This window comes from Scomber japonicus, chromosome 4 (assembly GCF_027409825.1).
Source record: "Scomber japonicus isolate fScoJap1 chromosome 4, fScoJap1.pri, whole genome shotgun sequence".
Taxonomy (NCBI): Eukaryota; Metazoa; Chordata; class Actinopteri; order Scombriformes; family Scombridae; genus Scomber; species Scomber japonicus.
The window spans coordinates 22736135-22763790 of NC_070581.1; the positions used below are offsets into that span (position 1 = coordinate 22736135).

Consider the following 27656-nt stretch of genomic DNA (forward strand, 5'->3'; position numbering starts at 1 on the left):
TATGGATTGACGGCAGTTAAGTGTAGCACAAATGGTATTTTTGTATTCCTTCTACATATTATTCGTTTTCATTCATTCATTTTCCAAACTGCTGGAAAGGTCGCTAGTCCATCACATAGATTAGACAGACAACCATTCCCATTCACACCTATGGGCAATTGTTATAATACTTAGAATGTGTTTTGCTCATTGTTGCTTCAGATGAATGTTTGGGCTTTGCTGTGCAGAACGATGTATGTGCAGAGTCTGAAACTAGAAGGCTGTTCTCACATTCGTCTGCTGAAGGGGGAAAGTTTCTCTGTGCTCATTAAATAATTTTAGCTTAGGAGGGGTGTCCAAAAGCATGATTTGTGACACCGTAACTAGTTTGGAGGCTTATCGTGGTCCAGTATGCTGATGTGGAAACTTGAAGTCTCCAGTGCACATACACTGAGAATAGACTTTTCAGTGGAGTAGTAGACATTTTATGTCCAGCTGTTACATTTTGTATATCAACAATATTCATTGACCATGGCAGAAGGGACACAGGGAATTTTAAAGTTTTTAATGAGGTAATTGACACATATTATCATACCAAGCACAGGATTATTTATAAAGCTTACCACGTGTCTGGAGGGGATCTTTAATTAGGAAAAGATAAAAAATTGTTTGCAACCACACTTTTATCATATTTTAGTTGAGGCAAATAAACCAAAAGTAACATTAAAAAATATAAGCTGGGTCAAAAACAATCTTACGTCCTGGGTGGTTTTCTATTAGTTCCCCACTAGTTAAAGATTACCCAGCCTTGGGTAGGTGTTATATTGACCCAGATTTTACTAGATAGTCCCTTACTGAAACCAAAAGATGAATGAATTTAAAGTCAAAATTCCACGTCCATGTGTAATTTACTTTTGTCAAGATTTATTTAATAGGAATTGATATCAGTAGAAAGATATTTGGGATTACTCTGAGGCTACACGACAGGCTACCTGCTCTTCTTTCGTGCAGTGACCTTGCAGTACTATATCTGTCTCTTCTGTGACTGGCCAATCCCATAACTCTCTAAACAGCCCTTCTTCCTTTCAACAGGACATTTCATAACTTCCTGTCAGTGTCACTAAACCCATAATAGATGTGTGTATCTTCCCCTGTCTGGGATGCGTGATTCACTGTCCCTGAAACACAGCACCACCTAATCTTGAAGAGCAGATAAAGCTAATTAGGGGAAAGAGACATCAATCACAGCTCTAGGGCTTGTTCTGTATTGTACATACCAACAGTGGCATCCCAGTCATTGGGTGTGTTTGAAAGCTTGAGCCAGTCATACACACATAGCTATTATTATGAGTTATGTCAGGAGGAACATCTCAGACTTTGAGGGCTGTATTGATTGTTTTCTTGGGACTAAACAGCTGCTATCCATTTACACAATGCAAGGAGTAAGAGGACTAAAATTAGTGACGAAATCAGAGAAATCAGTCTCTTTTGTTGAAATGACCTTCGACAGTATAACTCATCTGAGATAACAGAAAACTGGCAAGCAGCTCTGTTTGGATGTGCAACATGCATTAATACTGCTGTCATGAAGACACACACACCCTTTCCGATGATTACAGCAGGTCTGAGAGGTTCACTGAACTCATCCCCTTTGTACATATGGTTTCTATATTTAAATTGGGTTTAAAGTTCTTCTAAATGATTTGTGAACCATTCCAGGTATTTTTTGAGACTATTGTGTTGTATACACTAATGTTGCCAAGGAAGAAAGGCAAAATATAAGAGTGTAGGACATCATTCATCCTGTAGGTGGGAGTGTAACTCTTTCTATACTGCTAGAGCAGATGGCGTTATTCTGTGTGGTGCCCACAAGATGTTACACATAAATATATGAAGATTATAATTATTTATTTTAGAACATATACAATTCATCAGCCGCCATAAAATGTGTGTGCGTCACATTGAGGTGTGTTGATGGATGACGCTTATGTTGAGTTCACAAGCAAGGTGTGAACAGGTATGTAAATAGGCATGTATATTTACTGTGTGGCATGCCCTGACAAGAATGGATTATATACTTTAACAGCTTCACTGAAGAATAATGTTCACTATATTAAGTGCATCAGCAGGAATTCAGTGTGTTTGGTACATAAAAAACAAAAATCAAACAAGTTTGTCAAGAGAAAATGGTTGATCATAAAACAAAAACACACACCACACTCCTCAAGAAATAATATTCCTCTTCATAAATATAATTAGTCAATACTCACCAAACCACATTGGTGTGTTTTAATATTTTACTAAAATACTTTGCTGCTTATTAATCAAGCATAAAAAATATGATACATCCATCCATAATATGTCTGATTACAAGGATACAAAAAAATCACTATATAGAGTAATATTAAATTAGTTATAAAAATACTTCAAAGACAAAATAAAACAGCAGCGCAGGGTAACAGAAAAGAGACATGGAAACTCTCATAATACAATTTCACTGTGCTTTCACCACAGTGTTATCAAATCACACATCGCCATCTGATAACTGGACGATATGAGAAGGAAACCAGGATACTACAAGAAGAGCTGGGCAGAAGGTACGGTAGAAGATGCCTGTTATCATTTTTATGCTTTTCTCACATATGGTTAAGATAATACAAAGGCAAAATGCTTCGTTATGGGGGTATCTTCGTTATGGTGTTATCAAAGTTTATATTTTAGATTCAGATTTTTGAATGTGTTTGTGTTTTCTGAGCCATGAGAAATAATAGCATTACTAAAACTGGCACAAAGCAGACAGCTTCTTTCTGAATATTCTACTACTCTTACAGCAGTCTTTTGATATTTATTTCAATTAGACATATGCAGGATTAACTACTAAACCCCATCATAACAGACAATTGTATATTTATGACATAGTTAAATAGTGATATGAAAAGTCATCCTGAACTGGTCCATAGTGGCCACAAATGAGCCAACTGTTAGAGTGAGCTGGCTGTGATGAAGACATAAATCCTGGCCTGGAAAGTGGTAAACGTCCCCTGTCTCCAAAGCTTCATCTCTGCGTTAATCAGGAAATCCCTCGGACCGTCAACCTGTCGGTGTAAGTACACAGCGCCCGTGTATGCATTCAGCTTGCGGGTGCTGAAGTAGTTCTCCTCATTTCCCTGGGTGATGCTGACAATAACATTGTCTCCAGAGTAGGCAGGGGAGGGTCCAATGCGGAAGATCTGAGCAGGGATGACGATGTTGGACTGGAAGCTGAGGTAGTAGTAGGTGATTCTCAGAGGTGAGTTTTGACACTCCAGGTAGTTGGGGCAGCTGATCCGTTCACAGCGCCTACAAAGGTTACAGGAAAGGTCAGAGATGTTAAGAGATAATCCTCCAACATCTTCAAACACTTAAGGCTACAGTATGAAGTGCTGTGAAAATTATGAAACATTACATAATCAAATCTCCAAAAACAAAGATAAAGCATATCTTAGATAGTATAATTATCCAATCTCAAATCCATTACAAAAACATAACAGAATGTCAACCCCTTGAAAGATCAGTGAAGCATCATATTGAACACTGGTGTGCTTTTTGAAATGATTTTATCACTTACGTGTCGGACACTTTGCGGTAGTTTGGTGGACAGCTGAGAGAAAGGCAGCGGTACCCTCCTTGGATGTTGTAGCATGTCTCAGCTAGAGAGCAGTTATGGGCCCCTGTGGCACACTCATCAATATCTAAAACACACAGTTAATGCACAAAGGCTGGTTTACTGCCTGGAGAAGAGGAAATGTGTTAGTCACAGGACAATTGAACTTGGGGGGAAAAGCCTCACTGCTGAAACATGTAAGACAAAATTTTGTCCTTCTACAGGAAAAGAATTGCTCAAGTATAAAATTCAAATTAGCATGACAAGATCTTTAGGCCAATAAAGTTTTATAGACTGTGTAATTACTGAGCCAGTGTAAAAGTACCAATTATATTTATCAGAGCATAACTATTACTGTACACTCTAGAGTTAAATGGGTGCAGAGTCCTTTTAAAATCTACTTCAGAGCAGAGCTCAATGAGGCACACTTGCAGTATCGAAACTATAGTACAGTATACATATATATGTTTTCACCTCTGCAGGAGCGTCCATTTGGTGACATGGTGTATCCATATTCAGGACAAGCACACTGGTAACTGCCAGCAACGTTCACACACTTATAAGTACACAGGTGGCCAATGCTCTGGGAGCATTCATCAATATCTGGTTGACAAGAAGGAGGTAAATCATGTGAAATTGATTCATTAACTTGTCTGAACATAAGCATGGTATAAACATGGTATTTGTGATGTGTAATAGAGCGTGCCCCACCTTCACAGGTGTGCCCGTCCTCCCTGAGGTAGTAGCCCTGTCTGCAGTAGCACTGGTAGGAACCGTAGATGTTGGCACACTCCTGACTGCATGGGCTGGCCAAACACTCGTTCACATCTGGAGATTAGAGGTTAGAGCTCATTACTGTCACAGTTTGTTTGAGCAAAGGGTTTTCAATATTTTTACCCTAACATATAAACAAGATGTTGTTATTAAGCCAATTATGTTTTACTGGCTTGTACTTCAAGGCATTGCATGATATACAGTATAATAGATCAATACCACTAACCGCCATCCCTCTTCAGCAATATGCTGTGCAGTGGCCAGCTTTTTCTGCACTGTTCATGCACACACACAAGCCTGGTCCACCCACAAACACATAATGTACATAGACACAGGCATATTTTCACGCACAAATTCACAAAAACATACAACGACAAGCACCAGCACGCACACATTGATGCACACACACCCACTTAAGCAGACATTTACACACACACACACACCTTCACAGTTCTTGCCATCGCCGGATAAGCGGAAGCCAGAGGTACACGAGCATTCATAGGAGCCTGGGGTGTTCTCACAGGTCTGGGCACACAAGCGTCCTGGGTAGCGCCAGCACTCATTTACATCTGAGAGGAAGAAGCAGTGTCATCAGACCTCTATGAGTGTGTATTGCATTTGTGTGTTTGCATCCATGCATGCAAGCGCAAGTGTGCAACCAAGCATGTGTGGGTTCAATGACCTACACGACTGTGTACGTGCACATGCCTGTGCGTGTTTGTGTGTATGTCAACGACAGTGTGATGTGAGGCGACCAGCTGCTTGCTGATAGTCTAAACACTTGAGCAGAGTCCATTATTATGAGAGTCACAACACAGTGAATCACAAACAGAGTGAGCAGCAGCAGGGGCATAACAGAGTACTCTGCAGCAGGAGACATGATCGGTAACCCAGTGGCCACCGCAGGATCAAGCAGCAGAGCCGAGGAAACAGCAGCAGCTCTCCCACCGTAGAATAATAAACAAGGGCAGCAGAGAAGGCAGACAAAGAAGAGGAGTGACACACAGTACAGTAGTCCAAGAGATTCATAAAGCAATGAATGGGGAGAAGAAGGAAAGGCGAGAGCAGAGTGAAACAGTGACCGTTTAGGGAAAGACAAAACATGAAAAGCTCCAAAAACCATTTGATGGTGATGATGATGCGTATGACTTCCAACATACCTACACACATCCTCCTGAAGGAATCATACTGATAGCCTGTCTGGCATTCACAACGATAGGAACCAGGCAGATTGTGGCATAGCTGGCCTTCTCCACATCGATGCAGACTGCTCTGACACTCATCCACATCTACAAAACACACAGAAACGATTAAGAGATAAAATAAAATAATATATACTAAATAATAAAAACATTCATCAATGTAATTTTTTACATAACTCTCCACTTTTTGATTATCCATTTAATTGTGTACATGATCAAAATATCTGTCATTGTGTAACGTCTCTTGTCTGCATGCATTACATCTCGTGTTGACAATTTCAATATATTTATTAATATGTTTATATATATCAAATATGATTGCATGTTCTTCATATGTAACAACCACTAATCTTACCGATACATCTGCTTCCATCAGGACTGGCATGATAGCCACGGCTACATATGATCTTTCTCTGGCACATGTAGGATCCCACTGTGTTGATGCAGTTAAATCCTGAACTACATGGCTGGGCCACAGCACCACACTCATCAATGTCTGGTACAGAGAGAAAGAAAGAAAAACAGAGAGATAGAGGGAAGACCCAAAGGCACTAAGGCAAGGCATGGGAGACCAGAGGGCAGCTCTTTAGCCACACTGCTATATCAAAGCAAACACACATCACACAGTGGCATTCCCGTGGATAACTTTGTTGTGTGTGTGTCTGACATTTTCTCATTTCTCAGAGCATTTCTTTTACACTCCTTTTACAGTGGCGTCGGCTGCCTCGACATGCCCCAGTTCCTGCCCCTGGGGGCTAATTCCACAGCATCAGTTTGTACTGGAGGAGGACAGAGGATTGGCTTTTATCCACCCCTCTGCAGCCCCTAACAGCAACCACTCTGATCTTCCTGTCTGTGTGGCATTTAACCCCTCTGTCACTGCCACCCTGCTGATTCACCTGCGCGATGCACAACCATGTGTCCAAACGGACAATGATTCATCTGTGGGGAAATTTTCTGCCTGGCCTTGCTTAATCATCTGTGTTTAGGAACAAGACTAAACTACTACTGACTGTTCTATAAAACAAGGTTAAAGAACCTTGGTTGCATGTTATGTTAGATTTAACCATTACATATTTTTAATAAACTCAATGAAGATTTTCAATTTCAAACAAACATTTAACAGCTCATTCCCTCTATTGGCGCAAATTCAAAAATAAATAATTATTTAATTTACACTACCGTAAATTTCCCCCTCAATCTTTGGCCCTTGGGAAATAGCACTGGAATAGACATTAAATGATTGGTTCACCTTTTCCAAGTTTTTTTTTAATACTTACATGCCCATATGTACATTGAAATAGCTTTTGGTCACTATAATCATACCTACTTCGTTAAATGGGCCATAAAAAGATCCCTGCCTAATGTAACTGTAAGAAATGGAAGACAAAATCCAAATGCATCCCAAAGTTCAGTGGAGGATAATATGAGGCTTAAGCTAATATGATCCAAAACAAATGGGTATTTTTCAAAGTTACTTTTCTTTTTATATAGAGTCCTACTTTCTGTTTCACTTTCATAGAGGGTGATTGCTTACATACTGAGCAATGATGGAGGAACAGAAAAGAAGGGATGCCTACATAGTCATTATGAACAGGAGGAATGATTACTGCAACTAATAACTCTTTAAATGTCCATGTAGGCATGTGGGACAGACTTGAAAAAATGTGAACATATCTTTTAACAATAATGTCAGTAAAAAAGGAGGTATCTTACCAATACAGTTGCCCCGTGTGTCCTGGTTAAAGCCCACAGGACAGCTGGGTTTTGGGTCACACCTGAATGAGCCTTCAGTATTCACACAGTCAAAGCCAAGCCCACAGTTATGGCTCCCCTGCTCACACTCGTTGATATCTGTGGAAGAGGATGAATAAGTGAGCTAATGAGGACTGAAGAAAAGATTAATTGCAAATAACACACAAATCAAACATCATTAGTTTCAGTCTAATAGTCCACTGGATGTGTTAACTACACTGCATGCTGCATATATGTAATCTGGTATTTCACCACTGGATGGCACTGTGGTGCAACGGCAGATTGTAAGACTCACTTCCAGTATTTCAGTCTTGCTGCCAATAGTAGTGGTTACTCAAAAACAAAAGAATTGTATTACGATTTAGGAATATTATCTTAACTAATCACTAATCAGTCAGACAGTTTGTTATTATAACGAGAAGGTTATCTCTAATGAGTAAAACCAGCAGGACCTCCTGTGTCGTATGTTAGAGAATATCTGCCCCTAGAGTCCTGTAACACCTGTCTGCAAAGGGATTTACTTCCTATCAATCATCTCCCTCCACATCTGTTGCCATAGTAAGAACCAGAGCTGGAGGGAAATCACAATCTCAAAAGAGCACAAATTGTGGTGCACATGGTAGGTGTGTGAGTGCATATTGTGTCTCATGCTATGTTTTCAAACAGGCCTGCAGTATTTCACCATTATAATTGCTATATAGAGGCCTGAACCAGCTTTGGCAGGCAGCCCTGTGGATATAGGGTAAATCTCTAAACAGCAGATAGTGATTGACCATCTTGCTCCTGACACAAGCCTGGCAAAGTCTGCAAAGGCTGAGTATATCTAACACAGACGGAGACAAAGAGAGAAAAGCCAGGAAGCAGGATAAATGTATGTGAGATTTGCAGTGACCTCCCTGTCGGTGAAGCCAAAGGACTCAAAGAGCCTAAATAGGTCAAATAGTTCACTTACTGTACAGTATGTGAGAATCTTTAATTTCGTTTCACTGTTTTCACTCCCTTTCTGTACAGACTTAAGTCACAACAGATCTTTGCCATGTCATGCATTGTAATTTTCAGAACAATTTAGTTATATTTTATTTCTTTTTTAGTGGATTTTCAATAAAACTGACATTTGCCAAATAACTGAATTTATAATTTATAGGTGTATACAACAACACATAAAAAATTACAATACAACAAAATAGATAGATAGATAGATAGATAGATAGATAGATAGATAGATAGATAGATAGATAGAGAGATAGAGAGATAGATAGATAGATCAATCACACTTGTTATGGGTAAAAATTGTTTTAAGAAAACATAAACATTTTGTCACTCTTGGGTTTTTTTATTATAATTTAATGATCATTTTTTGGCCTTACCCTTACTGCCATGCTTTGGGTGATGTTAACAGGAAGTGCATGGAGTTGGTGAGTGAGTTTTGCTAACATTGTATGTGGATGATGTCTCAATATGACACTGAGAAGAAGCAGTGTGATTTTTGATGCAAACATCTTGGTGCTGAGTATTAAAGATATCAAAATTAATTCCTGGTCTTAACTGAGTCATTTTGTTTTCAGCCAAACTGGTCAAGCCAGATGGCCGCCCACCTAGAGCCTGGTTCTGCTCGAGGTCTCTTCCCGTTAAAGGGGAGTTTTTCCTTGCTGCTATTGCCAAGTGCTTGCTCATGAGGGAATTTTGTGTCTCTGTAAATGAAAGAGTACAGTCTAGACCTGCTCTATGTGAAAAGTGCCATGAGATAACTTCAGTTGGGATTTGACGCTATATAAATAAAATTGTCTTGACTTAACTTGATTATGTTTAGAGGAGAGTAACACAATTCAGTTTCTTCCTGTGTGGTGACTTTGTGAGAAAGTGACTAAAGGAGAGTTTCATTACAGGCTCTTAGTAAGCCATGAATAGGGAATAGGTAGCACAGCACAAAGATGTTTTTTTGGCTCCTCGTTTATGCCAAGGAGTTGATGTGGCAGCTGTTTGGAGGCTCACGGTTAAACACACTTTCTTGTCAAATGCTCATTTTGCATGAGTGAACATTTTTTATGTTCATAAGGAGCTGACGATTAGCTGGGTCTCCTTGCCTGAGCCCACAGAAACTGATCTGCAGTAGCAAACAGCACTTAGAGCACATCTAATACTCATCTTAAGGGCTCTTCTTCCTGAACATTGCTGCTGCAGGCCCACTTTATGATGCATGGAAATAATGAGACGTATTGGGAGGTTTATTACTGCAAGTTGGGCACCATCTACAGAAAGAAGAGCTAGCTAGTTCTTCGTACAAGCAAATGCTCCGAGTAATATTTATTTAATATTCCCTCTTGTGTGTGCGCTCACATGTGAAATTACATAATCACTGGATGTGAAGAATTTAAAAAAAAATCTAATTTTCAATACTTACTCTCAAGGGTGGAAAAAGTGATTGTTTGCCTGAACAATGTGCTTTCCTTACATTGTGAACATGTAGTAGTACTAGTAGTCTCTTGCTGCTATTTACAACATGTTCACTGTGGGTGGAAGTGAACACTTTGATGCTGCTTAACACTTATAAGGTGTGTTGTACCTTCACAAATGTCACTGTTGATCTGGTATCCTGGGGGACAGCTGATCAGTGTCTGACAGATATAGCTCCCTGCAGTATTCACACAGCGCTCATTCAACTGGCAGGCGTGTGCAGACAAACACTCATTTATGTCTGGATGTTGGAAAAGGAAAGAATAAAAGAGAAATGTGTCAGTGCAAAGAAAGATAATGAATAATGAAAAGTGCACAGTAGAAGATGCTGCATAAATAAGGAGATATGTACAAAAATACCATCATCTGAGCCCTGATGTGTGTCTCACACTCAGAAGTTAGAGGCAGAGGTCAGACCCTCTTCTGAGAGACAGAATAGGGGAAAGGCCACTGGGTATAACATCTACACAGTGAGAAATTTGTCCCAACACTGAGCTGCTCTCTGTGTCACCGCCACAGTTGGCTGCTGTCAAGCTGGAGACAGACTGGTGAATATGGCTTATTTAAAGATGTATCCCCACAGACACAGACATATAGTGGTTGCTGATCAGCCACATGATAAAACACAAGATCCACTGCCACTCTGAGTGGAAATAAAAGGTATAGAGTATGCAGTTGGAAAGATGTATCGTGATAATGCATGGATTGTTGGGATAATCCCTCTGGTAGAAAAAAAACCCTTCAGATTCAGTTTTCTTTTTTTTTGGTCTGCATCACAGTGTGTTGCAGTGAAGGGGATTAGGACCATATCTCCTCTGCAAATCTAGAGGCGCTGATGAGAGAAAGAGACAAATCAGTGGCACACATTCTTGCCAAGAAACTCTCCTCGACTGGAACCAAACTCTGGCCATAGAAGAAAACTGAGCTGAAATTAGAACCCATTCTTCACTTTAGTGATTGCACAAATTTTTCCACATGCTACCATGGTGTGATGTAAGAAAATGTTTTCAGCATTATATCTAAGTTTTAGTTCTTTACCCTCGCATGAGCGTTGATCAGACATCAGAGAGAATCCTGGGAAACAGGAGCATTGCGGCCTTCCGCCCACTGGGGTGCACTGTTGTTCACAGGGGCTGTTTCCTGCAAATATCACAGTCAGTTCAAATGAAATATACTGTAGTGCTACTCCATACAGTACTTAGGGTGAAACAGAGAAGAGCTTTGTGGGCCTTCGTTGGAGACAGTGCAGTATTTTCTGTATTTCCATCTGGTCATTTCCTTTTTCCAGGTTGATCCCTGACCTGGTCATATTGTATTTCCTACTTTTGGCCCACAGAGTGGTGGACCTCCACCCTAATGTCATGGAAACCAAACAAGAGAAACAAATGCGACCCTGCACAAATGATGATATGGCAAACTCATGAAAATGAGTGGTTGATGCTGAACACAAACCAGCCTTTGATACCATCTCATTGCTTTTGTTTGACATTTGCTGCACAATAACATTTCATGGAAATGACGAGTTTGAAATAATAACATATCAGTCCATGGCAGCCTGTGCGGCTTCTCTTCTAAATATATTCAACTACATCAAGATGCATGTTCCAGTCACTGATTTAAACGTAACGATGAATGAAAGTGCTCATAGTGAGCTGTCAGGCCTGTAGCTCCCGCTCCCCTCATTAAGCCATACTTGTCTAACCTTCACAGGGGTTGAGTGGGACAGAGGGTTGGGTGGGGATTGGAGGGGGTGAGATGGGCTCCACCGCTGCTCTGTCATCTTCCTTCAGTCTGTTCTCCTCTTCCACCGTCTCTGCAGAAACACAAATAATCTCATCACAGGAGCGTGGCATTACACTGTAATCAAGAATTCTACCTCTGCCATCTACTGCAGCCTTAGTTAGAGGCTTAAACCGTGTGCAATTCCTGCATTTTCATCTAACGATATGAGGCTAGCAGCTAGATGAAAGTTGTAACAGCAGTGAAGGTGAGACAGGAAAAAACATAGCCTGCAGACAAACATTTGGGTTTATTAGTGAGCCCCATCCCTCACTGTAATTTGCGGAGAGCTCTGGCTTTCTTAGTATCCTGTTGAGACAGGCTTGCGTCGGTGAAAGCCACTGTTGATTAAAGTCTGGTACACTGCAGTAAAGTCATGGAGTATTACCAGAAAATAAATGTCATACTGTACATCTGAGCAGACCTCCTGTTTTAAGCTTGTGCAAAGAATGTTATTCAAACAGTGAAAATGTTAAACTGGAAAAGCTTTTTAAACAACAGTAGAGGTGTGGTAAGTTGAGCATCGCTGTCAGTCCAGGAAAGGGATGCAAGTGTGTGATTTGAATAACTATTATTAGGCAGTATCAGGGCTTGCAGACAGGAAGGAACTCGGAGAGAGCAGGAAAATAATACACTATGAATGCATAGACAAACTACGATAAATGGGGTCTTCCTGACGGGAATGCAGACTGTAAATTTCAAAAGATCAAGAGAGTCCCTGTTTACTAGCATCACTGGAAATATCTGCCAGCACTGTATGACACAATAAAATTGCTGGTCTTCACTTTACCTTGTGCACAAGTGAAAGCGTCCTCTTGCAGCACGTATCCAGGGAAGCACTCACAGCGAAACGAGCCCGGCGTGTTGATGCATCTGTGGTGGCAGATGTTGCCTTCATATATCAGGCACTCATCCATGTCCTCCACCTCAACAGGACCCTCCACTGCATTCTCCCCGTCCCGCTCCTCACCGATGGAGAAGGCCTCATTAGGATACAGGCTGTCAGACACTACAGCACAAGAAGAGAGTGGCTATTGTTCTCACAGGAAATAAAACTGTATAATGATATGAATAACTAAGTTTAAAATAGTAACATACATTTCACTAAACGAAAACACATTTTAAATATAATAATTAGAGTTCACAATGCCAAGGATCATTTCTTGTTTTGTTTGTTTTTATTGTAATGTGTATTTTTATAGAGATAAGTACAAGGCATCAACTATTGCCATATACCACATCATTCATATCCTAAACAAGTTGCAACGCCCTTGATGGGCTTTCATAAAAACATGAATTTAAAATGAGCCCAGTTTTCTGTCTCATAGTCAACCAAATCTTGAAATGAATGCAATGTGAAGCAGGCAGGTACTACATCTCTTAGAGTTATAGTAGAGATGGGTGAACTGGGCTATTATACCTTGCCCTGGGAGGTGACAGAGGAGCATCATTTTTCAGCAGGGCAGGGGGTGGGGGGGCTTACTACAATGCTTCTTTTAACAGCGACCATAAAGAAAATGGATTGTCTTTGCTTTAAATCTGTACTTCTTACTGGCACTGCATCAGTTATATGTCCCCACCCAACACTACCCCCTCCCTTGACAAGAAGCTTGTAATGCATTTCAGGGTTTGTGTATTTGTGTGTGAATTTGTTGACAATACCTTTTTTAGGAGGTGGAGTGGAATCGAGAGCAGGCCTCTCTCTGACGATGTGCAAGTCATCTCGATTCCCCTCCCGCCTCTCCTCTCCCTCGCAGCAGGTGAGGAATATGTGTCTGCAATGGTAGCCCAGGTACTGGTGGGCTTCGCAGCGGTGCCCCTCGTGGCGGAATTGCAGACCAAGAGAGCAGCAGCCACAGCACTCCTGAAGGTGAAACAGTCATGTGAAAATAAATAAAATAAGAAATAAAAAGTCTGCACTCACTCACAAATTTCGTACAAATATTCATTTTCCCCAGAGGAAGAATCGTACTGACGTTAATCATCAAAAAATGTCCTCTAGCACCAACATAGGGTTGACATTTGTGATGACATGAAATGTCTTGACAACTATTTGATGAATTGCCATGAAATTTTGTGCACAAATCCACAGTCACCACAGAATGAATTGTAGTAATATCTCCTGCAAAACTAATGACATTTCCATCCATTTCAGCTGCACTTTGGATTTAGTGCTATTTAGAAAATGTTAGCATGCACACTATGATGTTGAACATTCTACACACTTGCTAAACATCAGCATGTCAACAATATCATAAGAAGGCACATAAGAAGGCTTACGTTAGCATTCATCTCAAAACTCTGTGTCTAAATAGCCTAACAGAGCCATTAGTATGGCTGCAGACTCTTAGTCTGTCTTAGTCTTGTGCAATTGAACTTTGATAGTTAGATGTCTGAATTTAGGTTCCCGCTGCTCACAGAGTCTCACTCTATTTCCCTGTAGCTCTCAGCTGAGAGTGCATGGGGGCATGTTGAAACATTAAACTGAAGTAATGACCTGGTGGTTGTAGAGGGCATAATATTACTAAATCTACAGGGGTCCTACAAATGGTGGTTAAAACCAAAATTTAACAGCTGTGCTGCCGCAAAGAGTCGATAATTGCCCCATGCGGCTTACAGGCCTCCTAGTAGGTAAGTAAGTTTCCTTCAACATGCAGGTCAGGAGGCAAATAAGTGGCTTTGGGAGTCTGGATGAACACAATACAGTTACACCATGACTTGACCCTCGCAGAATGCCATTATAGTCTAATGTCTGCCACTGCTACTGTTTGACCACATCAATTATCAGAACATGTTTCCACAAATTCAGAAAGGTCAAAACAATTGACATCTGACATTTCCAATTGCTCAAGTCTTCTTGGAAGATGGGAAAGCTCGTAGGACAGTGGGAACTTTCAGTTGTAATTGGCTCTAAATCATATACTTAAATTAAATAAGGTAATTGAATGACCAGGAATTGGCACCACAGCAGTAAACCACAGAGGAGATAAGAAGAATAAAGTTGCTCAGATGCTGCACACACACTGTTCCTGACTGCAGACAAGTGCCATCAACACATGTTTTCAATTCTACTGTGACTAATGCAAGCTTAATTTGAAATTTACAGTGTCATTAGGTTTGAATGCGAACCCAGTGAACTGTGTTTGCCCTTTCCTGTTGTATCTGGTCATAGATACTTGCCTTGTAGGAATCGATCCCACATTTATCGCTGGCATCCTGTTCGCAGATATTTCCCCCTCTGGCTGCATTAATTCCAGCCAAACACCGACTTTCTCTCAGGGAACCAAAGCAGCACTGTTGTTGGGCAGTCCTGGCAAAGAAAAGCACACAGGAGAATGGACTGCAGAAGTGTTTGGACTGCAACTGTGGCCCTACAGCAAGGAGTGGGCTGGCTATTCTTCGCTCAAGAGCTACTACAGAGATGACTGTGTTTTTATGTTTCTTTATTTGATTTAATTTTTTTTAAGAAGGTGCTGTGCTGTGGAATTTTTGACCATTTACCAGTCAAAGCCCTGAAGACATTCAGTGATTCCAAGGAAAAATTATTTTTTGTGATGGATCTTGTAAGAAAACACACCATCATTTCAAAATTAAAATGTTTTTGTCTTTATTTCTTTTACACATTTCATTAATGTTACCTTTCCACAGAGGGCTATTAAGGATGATTTGCAGTGTGATGAATTTAATTATAAGAATTAAGTTAAATGATATGAATGGGCGTTTAATAATGGCCTTACCAGCAGATGGAGTGCCTATCTTTAGTGGGTGGCTCCATGTTGTTACAACGACCATTAGCTGAAGCCCATTTCTCCCCTGTCTCACAGCAGGTCTTCATCAGCTCCTTGGCAGACACTGTAATGAAACACAAACACCCACGTCCAGATTTATCCCACCAAGTGCAGCCAGGGTTTTACATGAAATAATGGTTGCTATGTGAATTCAGCTGGAATAGGTTGGTTAACATGTACCATCACAGAGATGCTTAATGTGTATTTGAAGTGGAACTGAATTTCATCTTTCGTGGAACGCTTGTCTCATAGAAACAGACTTAGAGCTGGCTTTGGTGACGACACCCTGAGAATAGCAAGTACAATCTGTGTTTTCTTTTCAGACTCCTCGACTCTGCTTTCACTTTCATTGGCAGAGAGGAGCACGAAACCCTAGACTCTAGAAAAAAATTTACCTTTGGAGTAAAACTATCCTTTTTTTGTTACATTCTGGCTAATCAGAGCTGGAGCAAAGGAAAGAGTACCACATTAGCACTTCATCTCAAACTGGGTCATGGCACAGATGGAGCAAAAACACATTATCCAGTTTACAGGGAAAATATATACATGTTACTTCAATAACAGGGCAGCACATTCCAGCTTTGATTTGTGGCTCCTGTGTTACCGTAGAAGACATGAGTCATGACATTTACAGTATGTTCTCCAAGTTAGTCACATTATACAGGTAAAAATGGATTTACACAAAACATAATCATCTTAAGTTTTTATTGTTATGTTTTATGTGATTACACTGGCACTGAATGGATTTATGACTATAGTACATGATCATAGTATAATTAAGGTTACTGCTGGGTTTTGACCTTTGCTTTGTCAAGCTAGAGTGATAGGCCCATAGTGAATATACAGTATATTTGATTACATGTACAAGCTGAGGTATAGCATAGTAAGTGTGTGTCGTCATTCTAGCTGTGGCACATCACACAAAGATAAGACAGATGGAAACTGATGATAATAGGACTAAGAGAGTCTACAGCAGTACTGTCTTTGGCTCAGCAGTGCTTTGAGCTAAATGCGAAGAATGATAAGATGCTCACAATGACAATGCAAACTTGTTAAGAGGTATTATATGTACCATGTTAGCATGCTCACATATGCTAAGTAGTACTAAAAGTGCAGCTGAGTCGAATGGGAATGTTATTAACCGAAGAAAATAAAAATAAAAACCTGATTATGACACTACGACACTAGATGAAAAGTTAGTGGATCACCAAAGGGACATAAATACTGAACCCAATTTCATGGCAATCCATCTAATAATTGTCAAGACTTTTCAGTAAAAACCAAAATGTCAACTTAAGGGAAAGCGGTTTGGATCACCTCAGATTTGGATAAGGATTCATCCTCCGGGAACTACGAACATCTTTATACTCCAAAAAAACATCAGAGAAGCCATCTAAAATTAAATAACACATTTCTCGTAGGATGGTCACTTTAAGCCTTACATGAGGGTGGAAGTCATAATGAAGAAAGACCACTCACAAATCTTGTTGCAGTTCTAAACAGATGAAGCTCAGCACAGTCATCAGACACTGCCCAAGGCCATTTTAGCATTTGAACTTCCACATCCACTTTATTTTTGTTGAAATACCTCTCCTCGACTTACCTATATATAATAAGAACAAGGCAATTACCCAGAACAGAGCAAGTGACAGCTGCGATGTGCATAATTTAAAGGTTTAGAAATGAGAAAATGTAAACCTTGAAAGGTACAATGACTCTTTGATACAAAACTACAGTATCTTCACCAGCCACACATTTAAACAAGTCTCTTTGAACCTGACAGGATATATTGTATATTAAAAGACAGAACATAATTATTCATCCTTCTTCTTTTTGCCACCCATTCATTTTCTCCAGGTGTAATCAGCTCACTTGTCATGAACATTACTCAAATTTGCTCCATATGTCTACCAAGAATGTGGGATGTAGCTATACACAGTTAGAATACATACAGTTCATGGCCATGTTTACTAAGGATTAAGTAAATGAATCAGCGAGGACTTTGGAGAGAGGGTGCATTTCACCAAAATAGCTGCTGGGTATGAAAACAATGATAAACTTAGCTGAGCTATATCTGATCTCTAACCAGGTCTCTTCCTGTCTCTTTGACATACCTTCTAATCAAGCCTATATAGCAATTTGTGCCATTCAGCTGTGCAGTAATTAGCTAAGTTGATTTATCCTGTTAGCACAATGGAGGTCTCAGATACAAGCTTGAAAGGTGGCTGAGGAACATCTCTCTCTCTCTCCCAGGCCTGTCATTATATCCGTCCATTAGACTAGCATTAACACCAGATGCTTTGCTCTTGTCCAAATCCAAAACTGGTGACATCACATTCTGAAAATATAGAGCTAGAATAACAACCAAAAAGGGCAACTCTCAACATGTCTGGAGGTATCATAAAGCAGTGTGCTGCCACTAATCAAAGCTCATGTGTCTTTTCTTTTGTGGACTTGGCAGTGATTTACAATACAGGAGGGCTGGCGAGAACAGGACCAACAATGTGAATAACAGCACATGCCATGGGTCCATGACATCTGAACTCATGTGGTTGAACATGTGAGATGATTGATGCTGAAAGTTTAAAAGCATGTTCGTGTTTGAATGTGTGTGTATGTGTGCGTGTGAGTGTGAGTGTGAGTGTGAGTGTGCAGTCCTGTGTTAAGCTCAAGGAGTGACACAATGTTCTTCTCACCTTCAACATGAGTACTTGGAGAGATATCTTGCCTTTGAAACAAATAATCACTGTCCAAGAGCAGCTGGCTGTGACATAACAGGGAGGACTCTCCTGCTGTCACCATGACTTCATTTCTAGTTTGGCCAATTCAGGTTTCAATTATTGACGACTTTTGTCTTAATCTCCCTGAGACTTTGAGCCAACATCTTTTTGTAGTCTTAACTGGATTTAAAGTTAGTTGATGTAAACCCAGAGGGCTTGCCTTAGTCTTTGATGGGTTCACACAGTAACTTCCAATCCAATTACACCTCCTTGTGGTTAGATAACCTGAACGAAACACTAAAATACATACTGCCAGGACTTGCCACTAATGATGAACTGATTTATTGAGGTATACTGTATAGCTTGCGTTTCCTACAGTTGCCACGTGTTTCCCTGACACACCCAAGCATGGACACACCTACAATGTTTTGTAAACTGTTTACATTGCAACATTAGCATTAGAGTAAATTGGTTGAGTATATTCAGCTACATGTCTCTGACAAAATATCAACCACAGTCCTGTAATTTGAACCTGTTTCCCATTGCCTTATTATTCCTTATATATTCCAAGGTGTGTTCACAAACCAGAACACAGGAAATGTGCTCATTTCTTGCCAGAGGAAATCCATCCAAATCCTGAATTTGGATCTGATTGACAAAAATAACACTGATCCCAAAGAAATATTACCTAATTGGCAGTCCCATTAGAATTATTGGACTATTTTCAGGATTGGAAATCATTATATCAGTGATGGATAAACATGCATCTATGATTACATATAAAGCATACACATAATATATCATAATAATATATTTCATATTTGTATGTTTGAACATCTGTATATAGCTGCACTTTGCTCATATGTTAATGATAGAAATGCAAAGACAGATCTGTTATTGTGTTAAGATTTATCACCAATCTCCCTTTACATATACAGTAGGTCTTTTTTATGAGTGGTTTCCTGCATCTGGAGCAGATGTTTTTGAGTCTGACTTCTGAGCAGCATCGGTGACATGTGGTTCAGTAAGAACGGGTTTGAGGATGGGAGATGTGCCAAAATGAATGGAAATGACCAAGAAGGCACCCTAGATTAACCAGCTATCTTCTTCAATCTGCTCTTTACATGAGGATTGAACTCTCACATGGCCAGCTCTGGAATTCACCCTCCTTTTCATGCTTGGGAAAATTATATATCTGTTCAGCCCACTCTCATATGCTGCATATTGTGACAGTGCTGTTGATAAAAACAAGAGCTGCAGTGTTTATCTCCTCAATCCAGGTGATTTCAGACAACTGTCCTATCAATGTATCCATGTCTAACATTCTTCTACATTAGTTCAACATTATGGTTGATGCTTGGAAGGGGAGTTACTGAGATGAGCGTGAGTGGAGGTGTGCTTCAGATGAGATGATTACTGGGAGGACTAGGAAGCCCACAGCCTAATGGGAGACGGGTAATCACACTGGCTCATGAGGGAGCAGTGAGTAGCGTCTGGCAATCAAGCCACAACAGTGGTCTCATTCATCACATGGGTATTATGCCGCTCACAGGTACAACCCCCAAGAAATCCTATACCAGGTCCAGCCTAGTATTGGAAAGCCTAAACAATCCCTTCCCCCTTCTGAGCACACACAATGTCTGGTTTGAAAGGGAGAGGGCAAATGAGCAGGAGTTATTGACTGAGAGTTTAAAGAACAACATTTTTTTGGGATGTGTTCCACAAGCAAAGACAGACCATGAATGTTTAGTGAAAAATGGTTGTGTTCTTGTTATGCTGGTTCTTTCCCTCCTCAAACTTCGGTATCCTTTGCTAATCTTTTGCATTGATAACAGGCATTAGTCAAGGCCTTTATCAGCTGGGTTTTTCCTGTCTGGGCTTTAACATGTCACCGCTCTGGAAATCTCTTCTTAGTCCAATGACCTTCAGTCAGTGTCACTCACTCCCAACATACCGAGGAGCCAGAACAACTACATCAAGCTGCAAGGAGGACAAAAAAACCTACCTCCTACTTCAACTCAAACCCTCTCCTATGAAGCTATTTACTCACACTGAGGACATCATTCAAATCACATCTCACAAACAATTTTACATTTTACCCAGACTTGACCTTCCCCTGTAGCAGCACTTAACAAAATTGTGAATGCCAAACAACAACAGCAAACTGTTATATATTCTCCAACTTTAGGCTGATGAATGAACTTGACAGGCACCAACGGAGTTCACCCCATACATGCATTCAACATATACTATACATACCTATGGAGGCCAGGTGCTGAAAGGAAAGAAGAGTCCTGACAGGTCTCAACGAAAATAATAGTGTTTTAAAGTAGGTTAACTACACACCTCAAGATTGCTGTTTGCTGGAAAAAAAGAAGGAAGAACTCTCTGAATACTAAACCAGTTTCTTAATTTAGGCATAACTTAATTCATTCACCACTTAGGTAATGTAATATTGTGTCATGAAGCTATAAAATGTGGAGAAAATGATGATCAACATTATGATTTTCTAGGAAGGATGTTTGTTAATCATTATTATTTTTAGAGACCTGCTTAAAATCACTTTCTTCTTTGAAGGTAAAGCAACACAAATTTGGATTATTATACATTACTATATGGGATCTGAACAACTTCATATTTTTGTTACAATCCATGGTGCTTTTCTTCTTTTTTCCTGTGCAGTGTAAATCTAGACATTGTTTCAATCACTTCATCACTTGCTTTCCATCCAAGTGCCTGCAGAAGATTGGCCTATGTGCCCTAAAAGGAGACTGATTTGTTTGAGAACATGTTCATTACAGGCAGGAGGCATAACGTCAGGGCTCTCATCGGAGCAAAGTAGAGAGAGAAATTGAAATTTCATCTGCTCTTACAGGATATATCGGCTATATTTGTAGTTTAATATTGTATATATGGCACCAGGCTTAATATTACTCTCTATTTGCAAATCTCTAGAGGAATAAATAAACCATTCTCTCAACATGAACTGAAAACAAATACATACTATGTAGAGGGCTTCCCTCTTCTGAGCAAGGTAGATAAATGCTATCTTGGGAAAACAGACTTTCCATGGACAATTGTTTTTCCTGGACCACTGCCAGCTTGAATAGAGTGATTATGAATTCCTCCTCATAAAACAGGATGTGAGAGAAGGAAGACGGAGATGTCTCATGAACAAGTAATAAGTTAACATTGTAACCAGTGTGCTATAAATCATTATTATGTATTCTGATGTCAACTCTGAATTCCTGAAAACATATTAATGCAACTGACCTGTTGATGTGATATCTCTTTTTTGCTGTAATCATTCCTCCTGTTCATTCATACTGGCCCTTTAAGAGATCTCTAATATGAAACTTCAGCTGTCCAAATTCCCTCTTTTTGTTACGATCCTTCCACTGCAGTTAAACAGGAAAACACTATCAGGATACAATGAGGGAATTTTTTACTACAAACTCAGATGGCTGCGACATTATCTTGTACATTTCTGCTCAAAATGAGGACAGTGGATTTTGTCCCCCATCACTTACATTGTAAGCACATTTGGCTGGAATCATCTAATGGTCGGTATGAACAGGAGGAATGATTCAAGCAATACAAGTCTGTTTCAGTGTTCACATGGGCATCTGATGTTTGTTTTAAGAGAGACTCAAAATATTTTACTTACCATCTGCAACTGTTTCTTCATCCTGAGACTGGTAGTTATGGAGGGTTTGTGCTTGTCTTTCAGGCTGCTCTCCATCATCCCTCATCCTGACTGGAGGTCTGCTAGTGGGACTGAACTGGATAGTCGGATATAAAGCCTGTTCCTCTTTACCGTGAGGCCGTCTTGGCTCCATTGAGACTTTTTCTTGTCCCTTACGGTTTACAGAGTGGGAGCTGCTTCCATGACTATGTCTGTGATGACCAGAGTGCCTGCTCCCCGTGTTGACACGGGTAGTGTATGCTGAGTCTCTTAAAGAAGTGTCCTGTACCACTCTGTTTCTGTTGCTGTTGTGTTTAATGGTCCTTTCTCCAATTTCCTGTTGGGGCCTGTGGTTCCCTGTAGTCACTTTCTGTGCTATTGTAGTCGTTAACAATGTTGATGTTTCTTTCTGAGCGCCAGTAGTGGTTGGATCCATGTTATGTGTGATCTCATCCTTGCTGCTCCTCTGTGGATCAGAGCTTTTTTGTGTGTCTCGCAGCTCATATTTTCTGTCATCATACAAGCTGAAAGATGTAGAGATTGACTCTGGGTAAGCTGGTAGTACTGTAGTAGATTCCAGTGGTCGGGCCAGATCTTGGATAGTGGAAGACGTCGGCTCCGACAATGTATAGTCATAATCCTCTGTGCCAAAACTGGGTGGGTCTGGCTTATACAGTGGTAGAGTGCTTCCCAGTGCCAGCTTGGAAAATGGTCCAGGACTCGTTTGTCGGCTGTCATGATGGCTGCTAATGTCTCTCAAAGGGTTGTTGTTCTCAGTGGTTGTAACCCACACTGGCTTATTAACACTATGTGGGTCACAGTCGGGGATGGGGGAACACATTAGGTTTCCACCTTCATTTGGACAATGGCAAACCTGGCACTGGTCTATCTGAAAGGAGTGTCCCGCCTCATACTTCTTGTTGCCATGGGAGCAGCCAACTCGCTCACACTCCGGACATCCATCTGCAGGTTGTAAAATGTCGATGCAGTTGGGGGAAATTTCAGGGCAAGGAATAAAACGACAGCTTATCTTCCCTCCTCCCTGGGGACAGGAGCATTCTGTACTTCCGAAATCCACATAGTAAGATTCCCCCTGTGGGACTTTCCCTTTCTGGAAGCCTGCTTGGACACAGTCGTAGTACTGGTAACCCTCACAGACGCAGCCTCTTTGTGTACAGGTGGGACAGCAGGCACCTTTTTCCAAAACCGTTTCGATGCAGTTCTGCAGAACAGGACAGTCCACACCTGTGCAGTCTTTCTGGCTTAGACAGATGTCCACACACAGCATCATCCAACACAAAAACAATGCTGCCCTCTGAACGTTCATTTTGCATGAAAAAGTACCAAAAAATTGAAACATTTCAGTCTTCAAAGTAAGCTTCTCGTCAGGCTTGATTTGTGTCCAGAGGAGAAAGAATTTGTGTCTTTTAGCCTGTGAAAGTAAACACTGGTTAATGATATATTTATAACACACTCATTCAGCTTGATACCAATCATTTTTTACTCTTATTTTTTTTTATTTCACAGTTATGATCCAAAACACATGTTTTGACTTAATTACCTGTCTGGTTACATTTGACTGCCTGCCAAATATATGTTTTTCCATGCCTACTCTTTTGGCACCACAGGGGTTGTAGGCTGTGGTTTATATTTGATTGCACATGGAAATTTGGTCAAAGGTAACACTGACTGAAGGAAATATGTACAATTAGAACCCAACAAAAATTGTTAGTTGTTGAAAAAACAATGCTGAAATAACAACACCCCCTTTTATGATAATATAACAGTTTGGCATGCAAAAACAGTGTGTTGATTGTGTTTCATAGAGAACTGCTTATCTGAGTTATCAATTTCACTCTCATAAAATTGACTGCCTCTGCTGAATATGGTGGGAATGTTGTGAAAGTCAGAGTTCATTGTTAACTTCTCCTTGTAATAACTGGTGGAGCAGAAACTGTTTCAGTAAACGCTGCTCTTGTAAGAATAACACACAACTAATTCTGTATAAAGTAGCAGCAGTACTTTTATCAGAAAATATGACATGGTGTAATTTATATTTGTAATATAATGATAGGAATGGATACATTGTATGATATTTCTGAGCTTTTCACTGCATGTCACACTGTATAGAGACAGACTGGCAGCACCAAGTCAGAATGTGACAGGCTTGATCCGTGGAGTAAGTGATCTGACTTCAAATCAGAAAGCATATTGAAAACCAGGTGTTTTCTATTTTACTTTTCCTGTTTTTTCTTCACTGCTTGCATTTGTGCCAGTTGCGGGAGACTTATGTGACATTTCATGCTAAAAGTCTGGCTCAAAATCAGAGATTAACCCAAAGTCGTTCTGCATGACAAACTTGTTTGTAGACATTTCCTCCTGAAGTGTTTCTAGCCAGTTTCACTCACTTTCCACAGCCTGTTTTGTTATCACATTTTTCCCAAACTACATGTCCTTGGAATAGATTCCCATCAAAAGAGGGGCTGCTACACAAGGCAAAGAATGGTAGATGTTTACATATTACTTTTTCTTCAATGGAAACAGCAAACGGTGCTTGAGGGTCTAGGGATCTTGCTGCAACACACAGCATCTATAGGTATAGTTATTACAGTATTATTTATCATCTTTTGGGGAAATAAAACAGCCTTTGGGAAGATGGCGCATCTGCCTGACTGTGTGCTGATGTTGGGAAATCTATTTCCAGTCCATGTAAAACACGTAATGCATCAATTTAGTAAGTTATAACAATAAAATCTGGTGGTCATCAAAATAAATGTAACATCTGTAGCTCTGTCTTCTCTCATAACTCAGGCAAAACAACAGAGGAACAAAGTGCACTGCAGCTCCATTTAGAGAATCAATGATGTCTTTGTGTGCTGTTGGTACAAAATCATTTTACCAGATCTTGCAGTCTTTTAACTGGCACATGGCCCACTGCTATGGTAACTTACAGCGTTGAACTCATCCCAAACAGCACCAAAACCCAAACTCTGCGTTTTTATACAACATTCATAGCAAGTGAAAGGAAAAAAATGTAACACAGAGAGGCTGGTGGGTAATGAAATCAGGTGGTGTGAGCATGAAACCCATTTGTTTGAACCTTTTACATGCCTTGATAGGGCTGTTTTCTATGCATGAAAAATAGGCTTGTTTGTTCAGCTATCAGGGAATGTCCCTCAAAGCATTTCAAACAGGGGCTGTGTGTCTTGTCATCCCAGTAGCCAAAAACTGACCTTTATCCTTTTGCCCACCATGACACACACACACACACACACACACACAAACACACACACACACACACACACACACACACACACACACACACACACACACACGTGCAAACATTGTTTTTTTCAGCATCTATTAATTCCTCAACCCATAAGCAAACACGCTGAAACGTGAGTCCTTGCAAACTTCAGTGATGGGAAATGAATTAAAGAATGAGTTGCCATTTGAGGAAGATATTTAGAAAGTTTGCTGAAAGTGCATCAATGAATAATTTAATTAACTGTTGTGATCAAACCAGTCATTTTTTTCAGCGTGTTGAACAAGACTGCCTTAGAGGTAACTTCGACATTTGAACTCAGTTGTCGTAAAGGCACACATACTTATTTCATTCCCCTTTTTTGTCAGGCTTAAACCAGAAAAAGCACTTATACGATACATTAGAAAAATATTAAACAAGATTTCAAATATAATATCACTGATCTCTCAGCGCATAATTTAAATAATTGTCCCTCTTCTGTTATATGTCAGGGGAAAACCAAACTGCTCAACGCATCAAATCGTGTACTGATTCCGAATAATTTATTTATAGAAAATCACGTTGCCTACCTTGTGTCCCTGATCTTGCAGTGCTGGTGAGCTCCTGAAGGAAACTTGTGCGTAAAGTTCTGAGAGCGACTTGGGAGGCAGGGAGCGCCCTCTCTCTCTCTCTCTCTCTCTCTCTCTCTCTCTCTCTTTCTCTGTAGGGCGGGACAAACTTCCATGGAAATATTTCCACTATTTTAAACGCTTTCGAAATCATTTCACTTCCTTTATTCTCATCCAAATTACGAAAAATGACATTTTGCTACTTTAGCGGGAAATGCATGACCATCATGAGGTTAACTAAAATAGTAATCCTAATAATAGGATACTAACAACATTACAAGGCCGTTTATTATTATTACAGTGACACGAACATCGCACAAATGTTTATTTTTATTGCATGTTCACAGTGATAAGTTTAACCTCAAATTACATCTACACAGACTGCAGTTAGGTGCCAAATTATTGACTGGTGCGCTGTTATCAGGCTATACTACTGATAAATTAAGATCAAGTTGTATTAAGTATCACATGATGCTGTGATCTTTGTCAAAAAATCGATGTGATTAGGTTAATCGTGTCACAGCTTTAGAGTTAGACATTTAGTACACTGCAAGGGGTTCAAGTCTCTGTTCTAAAGAGACTAGTGAATTTTAAATAACTCTAGTTTTATCTTCAGCGTCATTGAGTAACTAGTGAGAATAGATATAGACAAAAGCTGCCTCAGTGGATGAATAGAGTGGTCAGACAGGCACAGGGGCAGCAGGGCCATTTGCCACTTTGTTTCAGGGGTCTCCCGTGACTAATCAATGACTGAGATGAGTCAGTGGTCCCATTATTAGTTTTCTCTTTTCATTATATTCAAATACACACAAAGCTGCCCAAGTCACACAATATAAAGACCTCCCATGTTCTCTTGAGTGTCTGTCCTGAATGCATGAAATATGTATCTCTAATCTAATTTACAATTCAGCAAAAAACAAATCAAACAAAACTCACTATTTTCATATTAATGTGCAGTATATACATCAAATCAGTTTTAAAAAAGGACATACAGTATCTAACAACTCTCTATATTAAATGTTACCCCAGCCTGACCTATGCCTAGTATTTGGGCTGTGTTACTCTACAGGAGACAAATGTATGACGCAGGCCTACAGAACACAAGTTCAGCTTGCAGTTGACCCTCTCATATCATCATTAATAACAAGAGCTAAGTTGCCCTGGAGTTGGCTAATCCCCAGAGAGGTTGTGATCACTCTTTTGTGTAGCCCTAAAACACAACCAAGCAACGCCCATAAAAGCTGCTGACCCCCAGAATGGTAACCAAGTACAAACACTTTGAATGAAAAAAAAAAAAAATACATGACATCTTCCACAGATGTTGTACAGATGAAAAAGATTACATAACACACATAACCCATGGCCACCTGCAGTGACATGTCTGTCGCAATGCACTGGAATATTCTGGCAATTACAAGTTCAGAAGTGAGTTATCTATTGTGTCATTTTAACAACTATGCATGTTGCATTCAGTTCTGACAATAGTCTCTGCACAAAACATAAATCATCTGTGTAATTAAAAATCAGTGACTGAACAGAAATGAATTCCTACACTTCATGCCTCGCAGGTTTAGAACATTTGGGGCCTCTCTTGAGAGATGTCCTCATGTTGCAGGCACAGACCAAATGGCCTGTTCCCCCACAGTAGTTGACCTCTCCTTTCTCCCTCTGGGGCAAGAAACCCTCAGTGCAGTAATGGCTCTCAGCCTGCGAGATAATGTCATCTGACACACACTGATTTGGAAGAAGTAATTTCACCCCACACTGTTGTAATTTCTCATTCATGCATGTTTGAATGGTGACTTATGCCACTACTAATTGTCCAGGCCCACTGACTGCAACCCTGCCGCGCAATAATCTACCTAATGGGCACTTTCTCCATTTCACACTAGCAATATTGAATTAAAGTATAAAACATTGTGTTTATTATTTGTTCTCAGAGCAGAGTGAAGTCATTCTTGCCTCAGTTCTTTTGACAAAAGCATAGACTTAGTATTCTGCAGG

General features: G+C 40.2%; 1 protein-coding gene across 1 annotated transcript; it reads right to left on the minus strand.

Annotated features, from left to right (window-relative positions):
• Positions 1-2233: 2233 nt before the first annotated feature.
• LOC128357955 (fibulin-2-like) lies at positions 2234-25707 on the minus strand. Its single transcript, XM_053318389.1, has 17 exons — positions 25614-25707; positions 21762-23211; positions 15324-15438; positions 14767-14896; positions 13249-13450; positions 12377-12595; positions 11510-11620; positions 10846-10947; positions 9917-10048; positions 7315-7452; positions 5954-6094; positions 5557-5685; positions 4840-4965; positions 4334-4450; positions 4097-4225; positions 3587-3710; positions 2234-3318 (listed from the first exon to the last, which is right to left on the minus strand). The coding sequence occupies exons 2-17, from the start codon at positions 23137-23139 to the stop codon at positions 2961-2963; spliced, it is 3651 nt and encodes a 1216-aa protein (XP_053174364.1). The 5' UTR covers positions 23140-23211; positions 25614-25707; the 3' UTR covers positions 2234-2960.
• Positions 25708-27656: the final 1949 nt, after the last annotated feature.